At 43.8% G+C, this 22,523-nt stretch overlaps 1 protein-coding gene across 1 annotated transcript in view; it reads left to right on the top strand.

Moving 5' to 3' along the window:
• tbc1d2b (TBC1 domain family, member 2B) overlaps positions 1 to 22,523 on the top strand; it is a 141,858-nt gene that overhangs the window by 81,707 nt on the left and 37,628 nt on the right. The window contains exons 6-7 of the mRNA XM_078200127.1: positions 7,089 to 7,481; positions 16,263 to 16,373. Coding sequence (XP_078056253.1) covers positions 7,089 to 7,481; positions 16,263 to 16,373 — 504 coding nt within the window. The remainder of the gene's footprint in view (positions 1 to 7,088; positions 7,482 to 16,262; positions 16,374 to 22,523) is intronic.

The raw sequence follows: 22,523 nt of genomic DNA, 5'->3' as shown, positions 1-22,523 counted from the left end.
AACGTGTATCGTTCAACTGAAGGGTCCGTGTTAAGGTTTTTTGGTTGTACAAATTCAGACGTTTGCATAAATGCAATGGTATGTCAGGCCCAAGCAAAACCAGGCTTTAATAAATGCTCAGGTTGCTAATAGGTTTAAAGGTGTGTGTTAATTGCTCTGTTCTTTTGACTAGCCATCAGTTTATTTCCACTGAAACACTGTTTCCAAGCTCTCTATGCTGAGTGGCTATCCTCAGTGTACTGTATATATAGCCTCCCATGGCCTAGTGGTATTATCATTAGACTATTCCAGAAACTCAGCTAATGTTCTGGGGACCCGGGTTCGAATCCTGCCACGGCAGATGGTGGAATTTTAATTCAATTTTTAAAATCTGATGGCCGTGAAACCATTATCGATTGTCAGGACAACCCATCTTGTTCACTAATGCCCTTTAGGGCAGGAAATCTGCCATCCTTACCCGGTCTGGCCTACATGTGACTCCAGAGACACAGCAATGTGGTTGACTCTCAACTGCCCTCAGGCAACTAGGGATGGGCAATAAATGCTGGCCCAGCCAGCGACACCCATGTCCCACGAATGAGTAATAAAAACACAGTTGTTCAGTAGAATGAGTAACCATTGGCCTTCCTGGGAGGTAGAACCCAAAGGTGTTTTGCATCATTTGTGTTTTCAAAATCCCCTCATTCGACCAGACAACAAGTTGGATCAAAGGCTTCCCTTTGATCCAACTTGTTTCTTCCTTTGCCCACACACTCTCGCATCTCTTGCCTTCTGATACATCATCTAGCGTGTGAGGAGGGCTCCGTAAGTGCATATGATGTAATAATGGCCATTATGGTGTATGTTGGTACGCAGTTGGAACAAACCATGGTAATGATTTTTTTACCGGCAATAACATCAGTTTAAGACATAATCCAGGACAGAGTCAGGAGGGGGAATCTTCCTTCCAGATGGTTCATTTCTGTGCGAGATTCCTTTTTATTGGATAATAATGTAGTAAAATTACACTCTGACAATTAAAATTGTACAACTGCAAGATTCCAAACTAGTATTTTATTTGAGTACGTGTCTCCAGCTTGGGTATCTAATGATTCAGTTTGTACTTTTTGTTTGAAAGCTTGTTATCTGCATTGATTTCTGGCACATTTGCTGAAGCGCTGCATAGTCAGCATTCACTCCACAGCAGTGATGGATGGTTTACCACTGACTGGGAGGTGACCCAGTATTTGATCAGTTAATACTGAGAAAATAGATTCTGCAAACTTATATTCCTTCATGTCGACAATTCTTGCAATTCTATTGGGACGCTCCTTAAAGCCTGTTAGGTTGTGTTAGTATGATTGGCCATGCTAAAATTGCCCTTAGTGTCCTGAGATGCGTAGGTTAGAGGGATTAGTGGATAAATATGTAGGGATATGGGGGTAGGGCCTGGGTGGGATTGTGGTCGGTGCAGTCTCGATGGGCCGAATGGCCTCTTTCTGTACTGTAGGGATTCTATGATATTGCTTTAATCAAGCTTTTCAGTCATCTATCCTCATGTCTCTTGTTTTAAGTTTTAAAGTTTATTTAGTAGTGTCACAAGTAGGCTTACACTAACACTGCAATGAAGTTACTGTGAAATTCCCCTAGTCGCCACACTCCGGTGCCTGTTCGGGTACACTGAGGGAGAATTTAGCATGGCCAATGCATCTAACCAGCACGTCTTTCAGACTGTGGGAGGAAACCGGAGCAACCAGAGGAAACCCACGCAGACACGGGGAGAACATGCAAACTCCAACACAGACAGTGACCCAAGCTGGGAATCGAACCCAGGTCCCTGGCGCTGTGATTTATTTATTTGTTAGTCACAAGTAAGGCTTACATTAAGTTACTGTGAAATTTGCCTAGTCACCACAGTCTGGCGCCTGTTCGGGTCAATGCATCTAACGAGCACGTCTTTCAGAATGTGGGAGGAAACTGGAGCACCCGGAGGAAACCCACGCAGACACGGGGAGAACGTGCAAACTCCACACAGACAGTGACCCAAACTGGGAATCGAACCCAGGTCCCTGTGCTGTGAGGCAACAGCACTAACCCAGTTTTGACTTGGTGTCAGCCTTTGTCGAATTATGCTCCTGTGAAGTGGCTCAAGATATTTTACAACATTAGAAGTGTTTTATAAATGAAAGTTGTTGAAGTGGGCAGTTTTTGTAGCAAGATTCAGTTGTTATTGGGGGTTTTAGGGAGGGGCAGAGCTCTGGGTGAGCTTTGGATTATCCAACAAAAATTTGGCACAAGCAATATGGCTGCCTTCTGTACTTGGCTTTCTATGGTTCTATGTCTCTACTAACACATGGCCGTAGTGGAGGGAAACTAAAAAGTAATGGGATCATTATGGAGAGAGTTTGACCGTATAGCTTCTCTGGATATTTAATTACAACCCGTGACAAAAAACACTCGAGCCTAAATTTTGCTCGTTGGGCGCAACCCAGAAGCTAGACCCAAAACTGCTCATTTTGCTGATGCCACGTTATGCCCAAATATTCTCCCAAAATCATTAGAATATCTAAGCCTAAAATAGGTGTAAATCGGTGGCTAGGGAAAATACCAAGCCCCATAGAATCCATACAGTCCCTACAGTGCAGAAGGAGGCTATTCAGCCTGTGGAGCCTGCACCAACCACAATCGCACCCAGACCCTATCCCCGTAACCCCACATATTTAGCCTGCTAATCCCCCTGACACTAGGGTCAATTTAGCATGGCCAATCCACCTAACCCGCACATCATGTACTGATTCAAGTATTTAAGATGCTAAGTTTCAGCCTGACGCAGATCGGACACAGCATACTCAAGAACCTGTCATTAGAGAAGCTTTTCAAGTTTTAATTGGACTTTTCATCCTGCTATAAAATGTTTTGAAAGAGACAGTATGACAGAGCGGGTCATGGGAATGATTGTTTTTCAGCTTGCAGGAAAACATCAGAAGAATGACTTTCTTTCCTGCTGTGTGTGAAAATGTTTATCGCGTGCTTTAATAACACGTTCCCAGTAAGCTCCCGTTTGAGAGTTGAAGGCTTGACCAGTTCTGGTGGCCAGGGCCAAAAAGAAAAAGCTGAAACTTTGTTGCACTGTGTAACATGCTTAACGTGTGGCTTTTGCTACCAAATAAACCTGTTGGACTTTAACCTGGTGTTGTTAAACTTCTTAACATGCTTACACCCAGAGTTCTGTCAGCTTATTAGCCATGTAGTTGGCTTGTGAACAAATTATGCGTGCCTCATTCCTCAAATGCGGAGGAAACTACAGAAGGAGATTTTGTCCTCTTCCATCCACCGTGGCGCAGTGGTTAGCACTGCTGCCTCACAGCGCCAGAGACTCAGATTCGATTCCCGACTTGGGTCACTGTCTGTGTGGAGTCTGCACGTTCTCCCCGTGTCTGCGCGGGTTTCCTCTGGGGGCTCCAGTTTCCTCTCAGTCCGAAAGACGTGATGGTTAAGAGCATTGGCCATGCTAAATTGTCCTTCAGTGTACCCGAACAGGCACCGGAGTCTGGTGAGTAGGGGATTTTCACAGTAACTTCATTGCAGTGTTAATGTAAGCCTACTTGTGATACTAATAAAGACAATAAGCCATATCTGCATGGATGGGAGAACGACTTTCCATTCTTGCAGTACACATTGTGATACAGCACCATCTCACTGCAAGTTGTAGTACATCATTTATGATCTATACCACCTCCTTTATTTAGCATGGTCCTCTTTTGGAGATAATGGAGGAGTTCCCGTATATCTCAGCACTGGTATCTCCTTTTTGAATTGGTGTTAGTTACTGACTGCAAAACTACATTTCTTAAAGATAGTCGTACTGTTCATGGCAACTTTCACTGGATCGTCGAACTTTAGTTACTGAAGTGGCTAGGATTTATCTGCATGACACTAGAATTGGCAAGTGCTGACGGATGGCTGGTTCCTGAGTGGGTTATCTGAAGTGATTTTGATTGTGTTATTGTTGGACTTGACGTGCTGTTGAATAACACAGGGTTGCATTTGGACATGTACGCTGTCAGGGAAATATTGCCTTGCATCGCTTCAGTCCTCTTGATTACTTTCCATTATTGAGTGGCCTGGATTTTCTGGCTATTTCAACAACAACTCATATTTGGAATCATGAATATTTCACCAGATAAATTACTCTGAATTCTAACCACAAAGTGGTAAATGGAATGATCTCAGTCTTTTTCTGCTTGTGGTTTTCTTTTGGAAAAATTGGGACATTACACTTCTAATAAAATTGCCAAATCCCTAATAGTATTCCCAATGGGGTGGAGCCTGTTTGCCGATGTTTAATGCGACCAGTGAGAATCTCCAACTCCAATTAATTGTTTAGTATAAACTGATGCAGCAAATTCTAAGTGTTGTTTATGAAAAAGTTCAAGTATTTGGCTATGATACAAGCATTGATTACATCACCTTTGCATTGAAAATGTTATATTTTGATGGGCAATCCTAGAATGTTAAGTCCTCTGTATTATAATTATCATTGAGAAAGGCAAATGAAAGTTGAGACGTAATTTAATTCCATTACTTCAGAAAAGTTGATGTTTCATGTATATTTTTTAAATGGTCTATTCAATGTCTTATTGTTTGATGGTACAATTTTACCCAAAAGTCTCCTGAATAGGCACTTGTTGTGTTGTGAAGCCAGGGTAGTTAGTTGCCCTGTGGGGTGTATAGATGGGGTAGTTAGTTGCCCCGTGGGGTGTATAGACTAGGGTAGTTAGTTGCTTTGTTGGGTGAGTACATAGACATAGAATCCCTACAGTACAGAAGGAGGCCATTGGACCCATTGAGTCTGTACTGACCACAATCCCACCCAGGTCCTATTCCCGTAACTTCACACACTCACCCTGCTAATCCCCCTGACACGGGTCAATTTAGCATGGCCAATCCACCTAACCCGCACATCTTTGGGCTGTGGGAGGAAACCCACGCAGACATGGGGAGAACATGCAGACTCCACAAGACAGTGACCTGAGGCCGGAATTGAACCCCGGTGTCTGGCACTATGAGGCAGCAGTGCTAACCACTGTACCACCGTGCCGTCCCAGGCGAGGGTAGTTAGTTGCTCTGTGGGATGTGCAGACCGGGTAGTTAGTTGCTCTGTGGGATGTGCAGACCGGTAGTTAGTTGCTCTGTGAGATGTGCAGACTGGTAGTTAGTTGCTGTATGGGATGAGTTACCTGGGTAGTTAGCAGCTCTGATTCATAGATGAGGGTAGTTAGTTGCCTTGTGGGGTGTGAAGACCTGGGTAGTTAGTTTCTCTGTGGGATGTGTAGTCCTGCTTTGTTATCAGTTGTTCAGTTTCGCTGTACGCTGGAATTCATGTTGAATTCCCATCGCATCAGTCCATTTGGAAAGATGTTAATCACTGTTTAGCCTCACTCTACAGATTGAAACTGTCAAGCATTATATTAATTTTAAATCTATAGCTTTGTAATTATTAGACAACTATCTCCATCTGTCCATGATTTGAATTTTCCATTTCAATGGGTCCAATTAGCTACAGAATCTTGCTATTCCTGCTGTTTATCGTATCGACATTGCGGTTCATACTGAAATACTATTTCTAGCATCTCTAAGTAAAATGGCATGATTTCTGACTCAGTCGGCTCTGATTGCTTTTTAAATTATTGTACATAAGATATTGACTTGAGACAAATTTGAAGCTTGGTGCAAAGTGTCTCCAGTTTTCATCCAGATGGATTGTTAAAAAAAATGCAGTTTGAGCATTTGCAAAAATGATGATGGGCCTTTCAGTATGAAGCAACTCTTACCAAAGTCAGAAATTACATCCTATGTGATCGTGACACAGGAAAACTATCCATTCTCATTCTTCTTGAACTATCTGCACCCTTGACATCGTTTACCATCCTCCTCCCAACGCCTCCCCACTATCATCCAGCTGAGTGGCAAATACTGGACAGTCCACTCATTATCAGGTATTCATCTGCATTGGCTTCTCTTCCTGCTCCTCCTCCACCCAAGGACCTATCCTTGGCCCTTGCCCATTTCTCCTCTACATGGTCACACCTCAGTGACATGATTTGTAATCACAGCATCAGTTCCACATGTACATTGGTGACCCTTCACTGTACCGTGTGACCTCTCTCCACTAACTCTGAATGGTCAGTCTGCTTGTCTGACATTCAAAACCGTACAGAAATTTCCTCCAATTGAACATTGGAAGGATTGAAGCCACGGTCTTTGGTTCCTGCCAGAAACATCATTCTGTACACTGACTCCATCCCTCCTCTTGGCAACTGTATATTGCTGAACCGGATTGTTCACAACTTTGGTCATATTTGATCCCAAGGTGAGCTTCGACCACACATCGTCTCCATTACTACCTGTTTGTACGTCAGGAGCAATGCTCGACTCCGCCCTCACCTGCTGAAGCCCTCATCCATACCCTTGTTACCTCTGGTCTTTTCCAACACATCCCCTCCTGGTCAGCCTCCCATCTTCCCATCATCAACTGCCCGTGTCCTAACTCTCACCAAGAATCGTCCACAAATCAACCTTCAACTACAATGCTTCTCAATTAAGCAATGCATCAATTTTAAAATTCTCGTTCTTGTTTTTAAGCCTTTTCCTATCTCTTTCTCTCATCTCTTCAAGCCCTCCAACCTTCCTGGGTATCTGCACTACTCTATTCTGGCCTCATGAATATCCCTGATTTTAATCACTCCACCTTTTTGTCGACTTCAGCTACCTGGGTCTTGAGCTCCAGAATTCCTTCCTTAAACATTGCCGACTCTCTTCCCCTCTCTCCACCTTTAATGTACTCTTCTTAAAACCTTTGACTAAACTTTTGGTCATTCTCCTTAACATTTCCTTGTGTTAAGTGTCAGATTTAGATAGTGCTCTGGTGAAGTATCTTACTGTGTTGAAGGTGGTAAATAAATAGAAATTGAATGCTTAATTTTGGTTGATCTGTTACTGACAACGATAGAGGCTTATTGAAATATATTAATTTATCACCTCCATAAACATGCAGGAATTGAGTTTAATACCGACATTTACCATATGGCATTTGATTCTTTTCCAAGGAATTGGTGCGACTGTTACGACAGACGTTGAAATATTCCCAGCAGGAGAAATACTTTCTCAACGCTGACAGTGCTGCAATGGATGAAGGAATGCCTCAACTTTTGCACCAGAAAAATGACCGGATACAGGCCCTGAACAATCAGCTGGATCATATCAACCAACAGAAAGACCACATGGAGCAGGAATTGAAAGGACTTCAGGATAAAATTACCGGCATGAGTGACCAGCTTAACATGTTCCAAGAAACCATCCAAGCCAAAGATGAAGTGATTATTAAGCTATCCCGGCAGCTCAATGAAAGTGAGAACAATCGCTCGCCTCCGGGCGTGTTTTCAGCAGCTACTCTAACATCCTCTGTACACAAGGAGCTGCAAGAGTTGGACACGCTGAAGGTAACATTCTGACTTTTGGTACTTGCGCATTACAGACCTGTCACTCGTCACCATGGTCAAAGTGCACCCCTCAAAATGTACTTCCTTCTCTTTCTCCTCACCATGTAAGTGTCCTGGAGAACAGGAAATATTTACATTGCACCGAAACACACCATTCTTACCCAATAGCTTCATGCAAATGTTTACCCTCCACACAAACATCCTCTAGTCTTACTTTATCTCAGCCTATCAACACAACCCTCTATTCCTCCCTCCCTCGTGTACTTGTCTAACTTATAAGATATAGGAGCCGAATTAGGCCATTCAGCCCATCAAGTCCGCTCCGCCATTCGATCATGGCTGATATGCTCCTCATCCCCATTTTCCTGCCTTCTCCCCATAACCCTTCAACCCATTACCAATTAAAAATCTGTCCAACTCCTCACATTTACTCACTGTCCCAGCATCCACCGCACTTTGGGGTAGCGAATTCCACAGATTCACAACCCTTTGGGAGAAGTAGTTTCTCTTCAACTCTGTTTAAAATTTGCTGCCCCTTATCCTAAGACTATGACCTCTCGTCCTAGAATGCCCCACAAGAGGAGGCATCCACTCCACGTCTACTTTATCCCTACCTTTTATCATCTTGTGTACCTCAATTTGATCTCCCCTCATTCTTCTAAATTCCAGAGAGTGTCGGCCTAAACTGTTCAATCTCTCTTCATACGACAAACCTCTCATCTCTGGAGAATCAACTTCTCCTTAAATGCGTCTATTCTAATTGCCTTAGCCACTTCTTATGGTAGGGTGTTCCCCATTCTCACCACGCTCGGGGTAAAGAAGCCTCTCATAACTTTCCTATTGAAGTTATTGTTGTCTATCTTATGTTTATGGTTCCAAATTCTAGGCTGAACCCCCCCCCCGCCCAAAAAATCAGCCTCCTTTTTTTTCCAACTTGTTCAATCTTTCCAAATAGCAGTACCTTCTCAGTTCTGGTGTCATTCCTGTGAATCCTTTTTGAACGTCTCCAGCACTGCTATTTCCTTCTGTGGGGTGGCGGGGTGGCACAGCGGGTTAGCACTGCTGCCTCACAGCGCCAGAGACCTGGGTTTGATTCCCGACTTGGGTCACTGTCTGTGTGGAATCTGCACGTTCTCTCCGTGTTTGCGTGGGTTTCTTCCGGGTGCTCCGGTTTCCTCCCATAGTCCGAAAGACCAGAGTGGTACACTGTGTATGGAACCAAAAGAGATGGGGGAGATACTAAATGTTTTTTTGCATCCGTATTTACTGAGGAAACGGGCATGGAGTCTTCGGAAATAGGGCAAACTGGTAGAGAGGCCATGGAACCTTTACAGATTAAAGGGGAGGAGGTGCTCGCTGTCTTGAGGCAAATCAGAGTGGATAAATCCCCAGGACCGGACAGGGTATTCCCACGGACCTTGAGGGAAGCTAGTGTTGAACTTGCAGGGGCCCTGGCAGACATATTTAAAATGTCAGTATTCACGGGGGAGGTGCCGGATGATTGGAGGGTGGCTCATGTTGTTCCGTTGTTTAAAAAAGGTTCCAAAAGAAATCCGGGAAATTATCGGCCAGTAAGTTTGACGTCGGTGGTGGGCAAGTTATTGGAAGGTGTGATAAGGGATAGGATCTACAAATATTTGGATAGACAGGGACTTATTAGGGAAAGTCAACATGGCTTTGTGCGTGGTAGGTCATGTTTGACCAATCTATTAGAGTTTTTCGAGGAGGTTACCAGGAAAGTGGATGAAGGGAAGGCGGTGGATGTTGTCTACCTGGATTTCAGCAAGGCCTTTGACAAGGTCCCTCATGGGAGGTTAGTTAGGAAGGTTCAGTTGCTGGGTATACATGGGGAGGTAGTAAATTGGATAAGACACTGGCTCAATGGAAGAAGCCAGAGAGTGGTTGTGGAGGATTGCTTCTCTGAGTGGAGGCCTGTGACTAGTGGTGTGCTGCAGGGATCGGTGTTGGGTCCATTGTTGTTTGTCATCTATATCAATGATCTGGATGATAATGTGGTAAATTGGATCAGCAAGTTTGCTGATGATACAAAGATTGGAGGTGTAGTGGACAGTGAGGAAGGTTTTCAAAGCTTGCAGAGGGATTTGGACCAACGAGAAAAATGGGCTGAAAAATGGCAAATGGAATTTAACGCAGACAAGTGTGAGATATTGCACTTTGGAAGGACAAACCAAAGAAGAACGTACAGGGTAAATGGTAGGACTCTGAAGAGTGCAGTTGAACAGAGGGATCTGGGAATACAGGTACAGAGTTCCCTAAAAGTGACGTCACAGGTGGATAGGGTCGTAAAGAGTGCCTTTGATACATTGGCCTTTATAAATCGGAGTATCGAGTATAAAAGTTGGAGTGTTATGGTAAGGTTATATAAGGCATTGGTGAGGCCGAATTTGGAGTATTGTGTACAGTTTTGGTCACCTAGTTACAGGAAGGATGTAAATAAGATTGAAAGAGTGCAGAGAAGGTTCACAAGGATGTTGCCGGGACTTGAGAAGCTGAGTTACAGAGAGAGATTGAATAGGTTGGGACTTTATTCCCTGGAGCGTAGAAGATTGAGGGGAGATTTGATAGAGGTGTATAAGATTTTGATGGGTATAGATAGAGTGAATGCAAGCAGGCTTTTTCCGCTGAGGCTAGGGGAGAAAAAAACCAGAGGGCATGGGTTAAGGGTGAAAGGAGAAAAGTTTAAAGGGAATATTAGGGGGGGCTTCTTCACGCAGAGAGTGGTGGGAGTGTGGAATGAGCTGCCGGATAAAGTGGTAAATGCGGGGTCACTTTTAACATTTAAGAAAAACTTGGACGGGTTCATGGATGAGAGGGGTGTGGAGGGATATGGTCCAAGTGCAGGTCAGTGGGACTAGGCATAAAATGGTTCGGCACAGACAAGAAGGGCCAAAAGGCCTGTTTCTGAGCTGTAATTTTCTATGGTTCTATGGTTAGGTATGTTGGCCATGCTAATTTCTCCCTCAGTGTAACCTGAACAGGTGCCGGAGTGTAGCGACTAGGGGATTTTCACAGTAACTTAATTGCAGTGTTAATGTAAGCCTACTTGTGACACCAGTAAATAAACTTTGAAATTTTGTAAGCTGGACAGATCTGGGACTGTTGAACTTTAACGCCGGTAAGTGCAAGGTCATCCATTTTTGGGCCAAAAACAGATAGAATTGAGTATTTTTAAATTGTTGGAAAACTAGAAGCAAGCAAAGGTTGAATAGATTTTTAGGTGTCCACATAGACAGATTACTAAAATGTACCAGAGGGGCCAAATAGAATGTAACTAGAAAATGAGTATATAAAGGAGAGGGCATTTTACTTCAATAGAACAAAGCCCCAATTAGAGCACACCTTTTGATTACTGTTCTGGGCATCACACCTTAGATGAGATCTTCTAGGAATGGCAGCCGGTTATCTCAATTGGTTAGAATAGGTGACTAGAGTGTGTGCTGCAGAATGATGCCAAGAGCACGGCTACAGTGCCATACAGGCCTGGGGTAGTTTGTGGAGCTCTCGCTTCTCACCCTCTCCCCATGCTTGATGTGTGTTGCCCTTGAAGCTTTGTTACTATTTATCTCAAATAGAGAGATGGCTATGATGGTCTATGGCCAATTAGCTTGGCCTTGGGAGGAATGCAGCACAGAATATCACTGCCTCCTAGGGATAGATTGTGATAAGGGATTACTTAAACTAGGCTTGTAATGCTTGGGATAAAGAGGATTAACGGGTGATTAAAGGCTGATTCGTTGGAAATTATTTGGGATTTTGAAAAGAGTGAATAGAGTAGATAGAAACTTTTTCCGTTTCGTCGGGGAAACCTAGAATAAGGGAACATGGCCTTAAAATCGGAGCCAGGCTATTCAGGAGGGGAGTTAGGAAACACTTCTACACAGCTTGTTAGAAATATGAAACTTACAAAAAAGCAGCAGATGCTAACTTAAATCTGCGTGTGACACCTCATTTGCTAACCAAGGGTATTAAGGACTATATCGCTGCGGCAGGTTATTGGAGTTGAATAGCAGAGCAGGTTTGAGAGACCAAATAACGTCCAAATCTTCTATGGAACCTGAACTGCGAATGATACGCTCCGTATAATCCAGTCAAGATTCTATGCTTAATATAACTTCGCGGCTTCTGTATATTACTCATCTAGAAATGAATACCAATGTGTTGTAGTTTTTATGGCTTTATTAACATGTGTTACTACTTTTGCAGCCCAATTTAGACTCCTATTTTCCAAGACATATATGACCTCCTTCATCCTCCTCCTAAAATGTACCGCTTCATACTTGTTTGGGTTAAAATTCATTTGTCAATTATACCCCATCCAAAAAGTTTATTAATGTTGTCTTGTATTTTGTTGCAGTTTTCCCCTCTCTCCACCATTTTGATTTGATCTGAGATTTCAAAATTAAATTTCTGATTGCTGAGCCCAACTAGTATATGTCAATGGTGAACAGTAGTGGTCCCTACACAGATCCTTCCATCTTCCACCAGTTTTAGCAATGACCTTTACCTCCTGCTGCCTCTCTTTACTGTTTTGTAACCAGTTTGCTATTCCCCCTCCCCCACACCACTTAGAATAGAATTCTACAGTGCAGGAGGAGGCCATTCGGCCCATCGAGTCTGCACCGACCATAATCCCACCCAGACTCTATCCCCATAACCCCATGCATTTACTCTAGCTAGTCCCCCTGACACTAAGGGGCAGTTTATCACGGCCAATCCACCTAACCCGCACATCTCTGGACTGTGGGAGGAAACCGGAGCACCCGGAGGAAACCCACGCAGACACTTGCTGTGACCTTAGTCATGAAGTGGTGGCATCATGGCACAGTGGTTAGCACTGCTGCCTCACAGCTCCAGGGACCCAGGTTCGATTCCCGGCTTGGGTCACTGTCTGTGCGGAGTCTGCACATTCTCCCCGTGTCTGCGTGGGTTTCCTCCGCGTGCTCTGGTTTCCTCCCACGGTCTGAAAGACGTGCTGGTTAGGTGGATTGGCCGTGCTAAATTCTCCCTCAGTGTTCCCCGAACAGGCGCCGGAGTGTGGCGACTGGGTGATTTTCGCAGTAACTTCATTGTAGTGTTAATGTAAACCTACTTGTGACACTAAATAAACTTTACAAAGTCTGCTATGTGGTACCTTACCAAAGGCTCTGGGAAAGCCCATGCTGCATTCCCCTTGTCCATTTGATTCCACTTATGATGGGTCATATAGAACTGAAACTGGTTGTTTGTTTAAATGGTGCAATTTTGTTTCTTTGCTGATCTTGTACTACTTGTCAATAACAAACTGATCCTGCCACCTTCCTCCGTCCTTTTTGCTCCATCGGATTTTACCTGCTTGGTTACATTAAGTGGGAGATGGATTGATGCGTGCTGTTCCTGTGGCTGCTAAGGATGAAGGGCAACGCACAGGAACTGACTTAAGTGTGGGTAATTCAAAAGATTTGCTGCTGCTCTGAAGTGGCACCATTTAAATTAGGCTTAGTGTGTGTGCGTGTGTATGTGTGTGGCATCAGAACTCGAGAATTTTTCCAACCATCTTCGTTTTCAACAAGGATCCTTCGTCACCACTTTTGTTTCTGTGATCTGACTCCAAAATAAACTGGACTAAATTAGCACCAACTTGAAGCAAAAACAGCAAATGCTGGAAAATCTCAGCAGGCCTGACAACATCTGTGGAGAGAGAATAGAGCCGGCGTTTTGAGTCTGGATCCAAATTCAACATTGGCTCTATTCTCGCTCCACAGATGCTGTCAGACCTGCTGAGATCTTCCAGCATTGTTTGTTTTTATTTCAGATTCCAGCATCTGCAGCATTTTGCTTTTATCTCACTCTTAAGCAAATGCATCGTCACTCCACCTGGCTAAACAAAGACTCCAGAAGGAAGAAGGGTAGTTTGCCAATTAATTATTTTAGTGAAACTGTCAACCATGTTACTAAAGATTGCTTTGCCTGGATCTCCCTGGTTCCTGTTTGTGAACATTTCATGTCTTGTGAGTGCATTGTTAAATCATACTGTGCACTTTGTGCGACTTGAACTTTAAAAATAAACTAAAATGCTTTAATTTTGCCACAGCTAAATTTCTTTAACGATGCGGTTGAAATATTTGCAGACAGTATTTTATGACATTAGGATGTAATTGGCTGGACGGATGGTTAGTGGTGCAGAGCACCAATTCCCGTACCGGCTGAGGTTATTCATGAAGGCCCCCACCTTCTCAACCTTTGCCCCTCGCCTGAGGTGTGGCGATCCTCAGGTTAAATCACCACCAGTCAGCTCTCCCCCTCAAAGGGGAGGACAGTCTATGGTCGTCTGGGACTATGGCGACTTTACCTTTTACTACTTTATAAATTGTTGTATAACTAAAAGATACTGGTGACTGTGGAGCTGCAGAAAGTCCGTGCAACAATAGCCCAAATGTGTGGATAACAAAATGGCAGCCCTGACATGTTGTGGAATAGTCAGATCATGATGCATGTTTTAAACAGAATCTTCTTTGGTCCAGCTTGGTGTTAAATTTGGCATACGTATCTTTTTACTTGCTGCTCTGTTCAAACGTTGTTGCTATGTTGGTTAAGAGTGCTGCCTATTATTGAAAATAATTGGATCTGGTCCAATTTACAAGTTATGGGCTGTTGCTTCCTGTGTGCTGATTTTACCCATGGCATGTGGACTATGTGGCTAGCACAGTGGTTAGCACTGTTGCCTCACAGCGCCAGGGAGCCCGGTTCAATTCCGGCCTTGGGTCACTGTCGGTGTGGAGTTTGCATGTTCCCGTCCACCATGTCTGCATGGGTTTCCTCCAGGTGCTCCAGTTTCCTCCCATAGTCCAAAGATGTACAAATTCGGTTGATTGGCCATGACAAGTTGCCCCTTAGTGTCAGGGGGACTAGCAGGGTGGGGTTACCGGGATAGGGCCTGGGTAAGATTGGTGTAGGCTCGATGGGCCAATTGGCCTCCTCCTGCACTGATGATATCTCATGGATGGTTTTAAAGTAAATCTTGGAGGTTTATTTTCTTAGGGTGATGCTGTTCATTGAAAATGGGAAGGAATGGAGTAAGCAGCATGTCTGAAACATTTCTGAATATTGGCACTGGGTTAAGTACTCAACTTGTATTGAGAACACAGATTAAATTTACTGACCTAATTTTACACGTTTAATATTCTATATTTTAAAAGATAATTTATTGTTTGATTTGTTTTATCATCTGTGCAAGATCGATTTGGCAATTGATTTTAGATTACTTTGTGTATCTCAAACTTTAGAATAAACTTCAGAATAGACTTTTCTTCTGCTCACCCTCCTTATGCTTTATTATTTCTGTTTCTAACCACATAAGCTATTGAGTTGGACGATCAGCCATGATCGTGATGAATGGCGGAGCAGGCTCGAAGGGCCGAATGGCCGCCTCCTGCTCCTATCTTCAATGTTTCGATAATTCCCTTTTTGGAAGCTGTTCGAACCATGGTTTGAGAAAGCGAATTCCACATTCCAAGCTCTAAATTTTTCTAGTCTCCTGTGTAACTCTCCTGTGAATATCACAACATTTAAGAAGTATTTAGATGAGCAATTGAAATCCATAGCATACAAGGCCACGGAGCAAGTGCTAGAAATGGGATTAGAATCACGAGGTGCTCGATGGCTGGTGCAGATATGATGGGCTGAAGGGCCTCTTTTTGCGCTGTAAAACTCTATGGACAGAATTAGTGACATTCGAGCTGTGGATGGTTTTAAGATATTGTCATTTGCACTATGGGTAGACAGCGGATTTTAATTGCCATTCTCTCTGTTTTTAGCTTATTTTGAAATCCAGAGCATCCGTAATCATATGTAGGTGTGTACTCATGATTTCTCTACAGGGTGTCCTATGTTTTGAAGGAAGCTGGAGCCTTAGCAAAGCATATTGTAACAGAGACACACACACATTATCTGTTTATAGGCTTACTGTCTACTGTTTAAAGTTCATTTATTAGTGTCACAAGTAGGCTTGCATTAGCGCTGCAATGAAGTTACTGTGAAAATTCCCTGGTCGCTACTTTCCGGCGCCTGTTCAGGTACACCGAGGGAGAATTTTAGCATGGCCAATGCACCTAACCAACATGTCTTTCAGACTGTGGGAGGAAACCAGAGCACCCGGAAGAAACCCAAGCAGACACGGGGAAGACCGTGGAAACTCCACACAGTCATCCACGCCCAGGAATTGAACCCGGGTCCCTGGCATTGTAAGGCAGGAGTGCTGAGCAACACAGTGGCACAGTGGTTAGCACTGCTGCCTCACAGCGCCGGGGCCCAGATTCGATTCCCGGCTTGGGTCACTGTCTGTGTGGAATTTGCATGTTCTCCCCGTGTGCTCCGGTTTCCTCCCACAGTCTGAAAGTCATGCTGTTTAGGTACATTGACCCGAACAGGAGCCAGAGTGTGGCGACTAGGGGGATTTCACAGTAACTTCATTGTACAAGTGTTAATGTAAGCCTTACTTGTGACACTAATAAATAAACTTTAGGCACTGTGCCACCATTCCGACCGTGACATGAGAAGTCGGTCTTTCCAATCTTTGTTTAGAAGGCTGGAGTGATGTGACCAATGAATTATTTAAGAATTACAAATGGGCAGGCAGTGAAGAGGAGAATCCATCTGCTGATGTTTAACCTACGGACCCTTCTGCCCACCCCTCCCACAAAGGTACTTTCTGCTATTTTGTTTTGTTTGAAATGGAATGTCAAATTTCGGAAGTAACCTTTATTCTAATTTCTCTCACTCTAGGATAGTCTTCAGGGTTATAAGACACAGAACAAATTCCTCAACAAGGAGATCTTGGAGCTAGCAGTGCTTAAACGGAATGTTGAAATGCGAGAGAAAGCTCTGGAAGCAAAGGTATTTTAACTGCAGTATAACTTATGTGGATTGGTGGAATATATGGATTAAGTCTGAACTGTTAGTATTCAGGGCAGTCATTTAATTCCTTAGTGTTAAATACTAATTCTGTATGCATACTGTAAATCCCACTGCGAGCTTGATTATTCTCAATGTACACAAATATGTAGAATAAAACAGAAAGGCAGAGTATTTCTTAAATGGCGCAAGGTGGGAGGTGTTGATGTCCAAAGAGGCCTGGGTGTCCTTGCTCTTGAGTCAGGAAAAGTTAGTATGCAATTGCAGCAAGGTATCAAGAAGGCAAATGGTATGTTGGCCTTCGCAATGGGATTTGAGTAGAAGAGTAAAGATGTCTTACTGCAATTATATAAAGTCTTGTCAAGAATGCATCTGGAGTATTATGTACAGGTTTGGTCTCCTTGCCGAAAGAAGCATATACTTGCCATAGACTGCAACAGATGCCCACCAGACTAATCCCTGGGATGGCGGGATTGTCTTATGAATGGTGATTGAGGAAATTGGGCCTGTATTCTCTAGAATTGAGTGGTAATCTCATTAAAATTTACAAAATTCTTGCAGAGTGTGACAAGGTAGATGTTGAAAGGGTGTCTTTTCCCTGGCTGATGAGTCTAGAAGCAGGAGAAACAGACTCAGAATAAGGGACAGGCCATGTAAGACTGAGATGAGGAGGAATTACTTCACTCAGAGGGTGGTGAATCTATGGAATTCGCTACCCCAGGGAGTTGTAGAAGTTCCATCATTGAACATGTTCAGGACAGAAATCGATAGACCTCTGGATACTCATGACATCAAGGGATAAGGGGACAGTGGGAGGGAAAAAGTAGCATAGAGGTAGATGATCAGCTTTGATCTGTTTGAATGCTGTAGCAGGCTTAAGGAGCCGAATGGCCTTTTCCTGCTCCTAATTCCCATGGTGGGGGAGGGGGGCGGGGGGTAGTGGGGAAGAGGAGGTTTGGAGAGGCATCATGAACAGGTTGGGAGGGAACTGAAATCCTTGCACCCTATTTCCCCCACTGTCCATGATTAATGTGGGTTTTGAGAGGAAGATGTGTGTGGTTCTTCGCCCCCAATTTAGAAACAACAGCAAGCTATTGTGGCTTTAAATAAAGAGCATTATTTATTCACACGCTCAACCCAAAAGTCTAAACACTACATCAATCACTCCCACACACACAGAAGAAATGTATACTTTTAAAAAAAAGTATACTTGTACAAGTTCTAAATCAAAAGAATGGTTCATGGTGTATGTGTTGGACGCAGTAGAAGAACAGTCGCTGTGGGCCCAATAAAGAAATATCTTTCTCCGCTCTTGCATTGTAGTCCCCCCCACCTCCCAATTTGATGTCATCCACAAATTTAGAAACGGTCTCATTCTAAAGTCCAAAGGCAGAATTTTCCCGTCCCGCTTGCCACGGGAATCGTAGCAGGCAGGACATGGACCGTGCAAAGGTCCGTTGACCTTGGGTGGGATTTTCCGGCATTGGGGTGAGCGCAGCCGGAAAATCCCGCCCAAATGTAAATTGTGAACAGCAGTGGTCCCAGCACTGATCCTTGTGGAACACCAGTTCCAACCTCCTGCCATCTGACTAACTGTCATGTACTTTGATTTAGTCAACGCATCCCTTTTTATTTAAAATGTGCATATCTCATCATTCACCGTCATGTCTGCCTATTCTATCTCCCTGGCAAATACCAAAGCAAAATAATGGTTTAATGTTTCTGCCAGCTCTCTATTGTTATTATCTTGTCTGCCCCTAATCTATGTCTATCACTGCTTCCTTTTTTATTGATGTCCCTGTCAAATATATTTTGTGTTCCTAGATCATTTAATCTCATTGTTTTTTTGCCTTAATATTCTTTGTATTCTTTCTTCTTCTGCACTAACCTAGTCTTTAACATTGCTTCCTTCCTAACCCTCGGTTGTTTCCTTATGTCTATTCATCCACAAAGTCCCACTAATCTACTTTGATTTTTGTCACTATTATTGCCCATTTTTCCACAATCTAAGCCTCTCCAAAATTAGTTTTCCTTCAATCTTTTTGTCATATTTAAGTCCCTCCCTGTCACCATCTTAAAGCTTATTTATTAAGGTCACTATTGCCTAGATGTTCCTCTACTTGTATTACTCTTATCTGCTCTGGCTCATTTCCCCAACACCAGATCCGATAGTGAATCTTCAGAAACAGAAATCAGAAGAGAGGAACGCAAGAAAGATAGATTTACGTTTGTCTAGTTCTTTCCATGACCTCTGCAGTCGCAACCAATGAAATCCTCTTGTTCTTGAAGTCACTGCGGTAATGTAGGGAATGCAACAGTCAATTTTCTCAAACCTCCACAAACAGCAATGTGATAATGAGCAGATAATTTGATAGGGGGATGAATGTTGGCCAGGCCACGGGGGAGTACTCCCCTGCACTTCAAAATGGCGCTGTTGGATCCTTTACATCCACCCTCGCTGGCAGATGAGGCCTAGGTTTAACGTCATGTCCAATAGGTGGCGCCTCCGACAGTACAGTATTCCCTCTGCACTGGAGTATCAGCCTTAGTTTTTATGCTCAAGCCCTGGAGTGGGACTTGATGCCAGAAGCTTGTGACTCCAAGGTGAGGGTGCCATCCACTGAACCACAGTTGACTACAACCAAGAAACTCTGGTTGGAATTGTACCATTCAAATGGATGGTAGCACAGTGGTTAGCACTGCTGCCTTACAGCGTCAGGGACCCGGGTTCGATTCCCGGCTTGGGTCACTGCCTGTGTGAAGTTTTCACGTTCTCTCTGTGTCTGTGTGGGTTTCCTCCGGGTGCTCTAGTTTCCTCCCATAGTCCAAAGATGTGCGGGTTAGGTGGATTGGCCATGATAAATGTCACGGGGATTAGCAGGGTAAATATGTGGGGTTATGGGGATAGGGCCTGGGTAGGATTGTTGTTGGTGCAGACTCGATGGACCGAATGGCACTGTAGGGATTCTATGAAATTTGAAGGAATATCACTTAAAGTCAGCAAATTGTATTAATCTTTTGAGTGTAACTTTCTGATTAGATGGAGTACTGATGTCAGGGCATTCAGAAAAAGGAACGGTTTCGTTGCTTTATATTCCTTGCCCTTTATTGTAAGACCCCAGGATGTAAACAATAGACATGTTTATCTCAATAAAACTGTCGGAAACAGCTGCCTTCATCAACCTCTCGAAAAAATGCTTAAAAATAAATGTCTTTTTATTCTGTTTCTGTTACTTTTTATTCAAAGCAATGTTTCAGAACTAGAATTCTGAAAGAGAGATCTCAGAGGGGCAATTTATTATTATTTAAAGCTATATTGGAAATTGAAAGACTAGCAATTAACTGTGCGTAATCCTAGTTTAGCTCAATCTAGATAACTATATATCATTTTTCTTGGTTCCCAGGTGAAATGGTTTGGATTTTGCCTGTTTCCAAGCTGACTCAGTTGGCTTGGCCCTGTTGAATCCATCTGTTTGGTTATATGCAGCTGAATCCTTTGCCTGTTCAGAGAATCCTGCTTTTGCATTTAAAAATATTGAGAAGCCACGTAACAAATAGTGTTTAAGGCCAAATGCCTGCATTCAGAGCAGTGTAGTTATGATTCCTATTTCTCCCTTTGTGCATGGTATACCTCCAAACCCAGCTAACTGCTCCCCCTGATGCCCACTCGGGCATTCATAGCAGTGTTTTACAGAGTGGCTTTGTGGCACAGTGGTTAGCACTGCTGCCTCGCAGTGCCAGGGACCCGGGTTCAATTCCGGTCTCGGGTGACTGCCTGTGTGGAGTTTGAACATTCTCCCCGTGGGTTTCCTTCGGGTAACCGGTTTCCTCCCACAGTCCAAAGATGTGCGGGTTAGGTTAATTGACCATGCTAACTTGCCCCTTAGTGTCAGGGGGATTAGCAGGGTAAATGTGTGGGGTTACGGGAATAGGATCTGGGTGGGATTGTGGTCAGTACAGACTCGATGGGCTGAATGGCCTCATTCTGTACTGTAGGATTCTATGGTTGCGTCTTATCTTAATGGGTGATGCTTGCGAGCAACTCCTCGTAACGGTGGAACAAAGTTTCAGATTTATAGCCCAGTTTAAAATGCACTTTCTGACATGGTTCCACAAATTTGTCATTTGTGTAATTCCCGTTTGAAATGCGTATTTGTCTAAAAGCACTTTCAGTATTTGGAGTTGGAATGAAAGGTACAGTTCTGAGTGGTTGAAACTGTTTTGTGAAAATACGGAAGTGAAAATCTAGTTTTGAAGTATCTGGGGACTTTCTGAATGAATTCCATGGGGCAGAGTTGCAATAAGTCCAACTCTCCAAGCATTTTCCAAACCCACAACTTCTACCGCCAAGAAAGCCAAGGGCAGCAGATGTGTGGGAACACCACCGTCTGAGAGTTCCCCTCCAAGCCGCACACCAACCTGACTTGGAACTATATCACCCTCCCTTCACTGTCGTTGGATCAAAATCTGGGGAATCCATTCCTAACAGCACTGTGGGTGCACCTACTTGGGCTGCAGCGTTTCAAGAAGGCAGCTCGCCATCATAGTCTCAAGGGTAATTGGAGATGGGCAATGAATGCTGGGGTAGCCAGTGACACTGGCATCCCATGAAGGAATTTAAAGACATGGCCACATCTCTTGACCTTCTTCCCTTGCCTTTGTGTCGGGTATTCTGATCGTGGTTGCAAGCAGGCAGCACAGTGGTTAGCGCTGCCGCCTCACAGTGCCAGGGACCTGGGTTCAATTCCTGGCTTGGATCACTGTCTGGAGCCTGCACGTTCTCCCCGTGTCTGCGTGGGTTTCCTCCGGGTGCTCTGGTTTCCTCCCACAGCCCAAAAGACGTGCTGGTTAGGGTGCATTGGCCGTGCTAAATTTTCTCTCAGTGTACCCGAACAGGAGTGTGGCGACTAAGGGATTTTCACAGTAACTTCATTGCAGTGTAAGCCTACTTGTGACTAATAAATAAACTTTAATAAACTTTATTTTTTATGATTTTCACTGTTATTTCTTTCAATATTGTAATTAAATCTTCATTCCCTAGTTAACACTCTGCAGTGATGGTGTGTGACTGATCTATCATCATCGAGAATCTTCAAAGTAACATAATTGTCAAGAGTGACCTAACATATAAACCTGCTTATGTATGTGTGTGTATATATAACATATATATATATATATATATATCCCTCTTTTTAAACATTGTCAAAATAGGTGGCATTTGTAAAACAGCATGAATGTCTCATGACTGTCACTCAGATTTGGTTGCAGTCCATGATCAGCTAATTAGTGCCATGGTTTGGTTCTTTCCCTTCCTGCATGAGAGATTCTGTTTTAGTACAGTACCCTCACTGCAAAGACTGGCAAGGAGTTCACACAACATACCTGACAGTGTGTATCAGTTTGACTGTTGTTTGCGGTAGAGAATCGTGCCTTAGCTTTTCTCCTTGGGTGCTCCTGGTTCTGTGGATCGCAGGTGGAGGTTGGAGGCAAGATGGACAAACCCGAATCAGCAGAAATGGACTAACGCCACAAAGGGTAGTACTTTGTTTCAGAAGTCAGACTGAGTGTGAAGTTGGGTCCAGCTTCTTTCTGACATCGCTTTCCTGGGTTGCTTTTGATTTTGGGCCGATTATAAATTGAAGTTGATCTCACACCAACTAAAAGAAAGTACCAGAGTGAAAGAAGTCCATTGCTGCTCTGAGTTCCTGTTCCTGGGGCTGAAGTCAGTCCCTGTTGTGAAGTGTGTGTGTGTGTGTCTGCTGCAGCTGTGCAACTTTCCCCATTCCAAGAGCAAGGAATGAATGTTTTTGAGGCTGGAATGAGGGCAACATATTTATTTGTAATTCATTCCGCGAGAGAAATTCTATAACTCTGGTGGATAATGATGTCATGAACCTGCCATAATTCCACCACCTCCCTCCAGTGGGCGGCACGGTGGGACAGTGGTTAGCACTGCTGCCTCACAATGCCAGGATCCTGGGTTCGATTCCCAGCTTGGGTCACTGTCTGTGTGGAGTCTGCAAATTCTCCCCGTGTCTGCGTGGGTTTCCTCCGGATGCTCCGGTTTCCTCCCACAGTCCAAAAAATGTGCTGGTTAGGTGAATTGGCCGTGCTAAATTCTCCCTCAGTGTA

This window comes from Mustelus asterias, chromosome 29 (genome assembly GCF_964213995.1).
Source record: "Mustelus asterias chromosome 29, sMusAst1.hap1.1, whole genome shotgun sequence".
Taxonomy (NCBI): Eukaryota; Metazoa; Chordata; class Chondrichthyes; order Carcharhiniformes; family Triakidae; genus Mustelus; species Mustelus asterias.
Note: the sequence above shows the minus strand (reverse complement) of the source record. Positions and strands in the feature narration are given on the sequence as shown.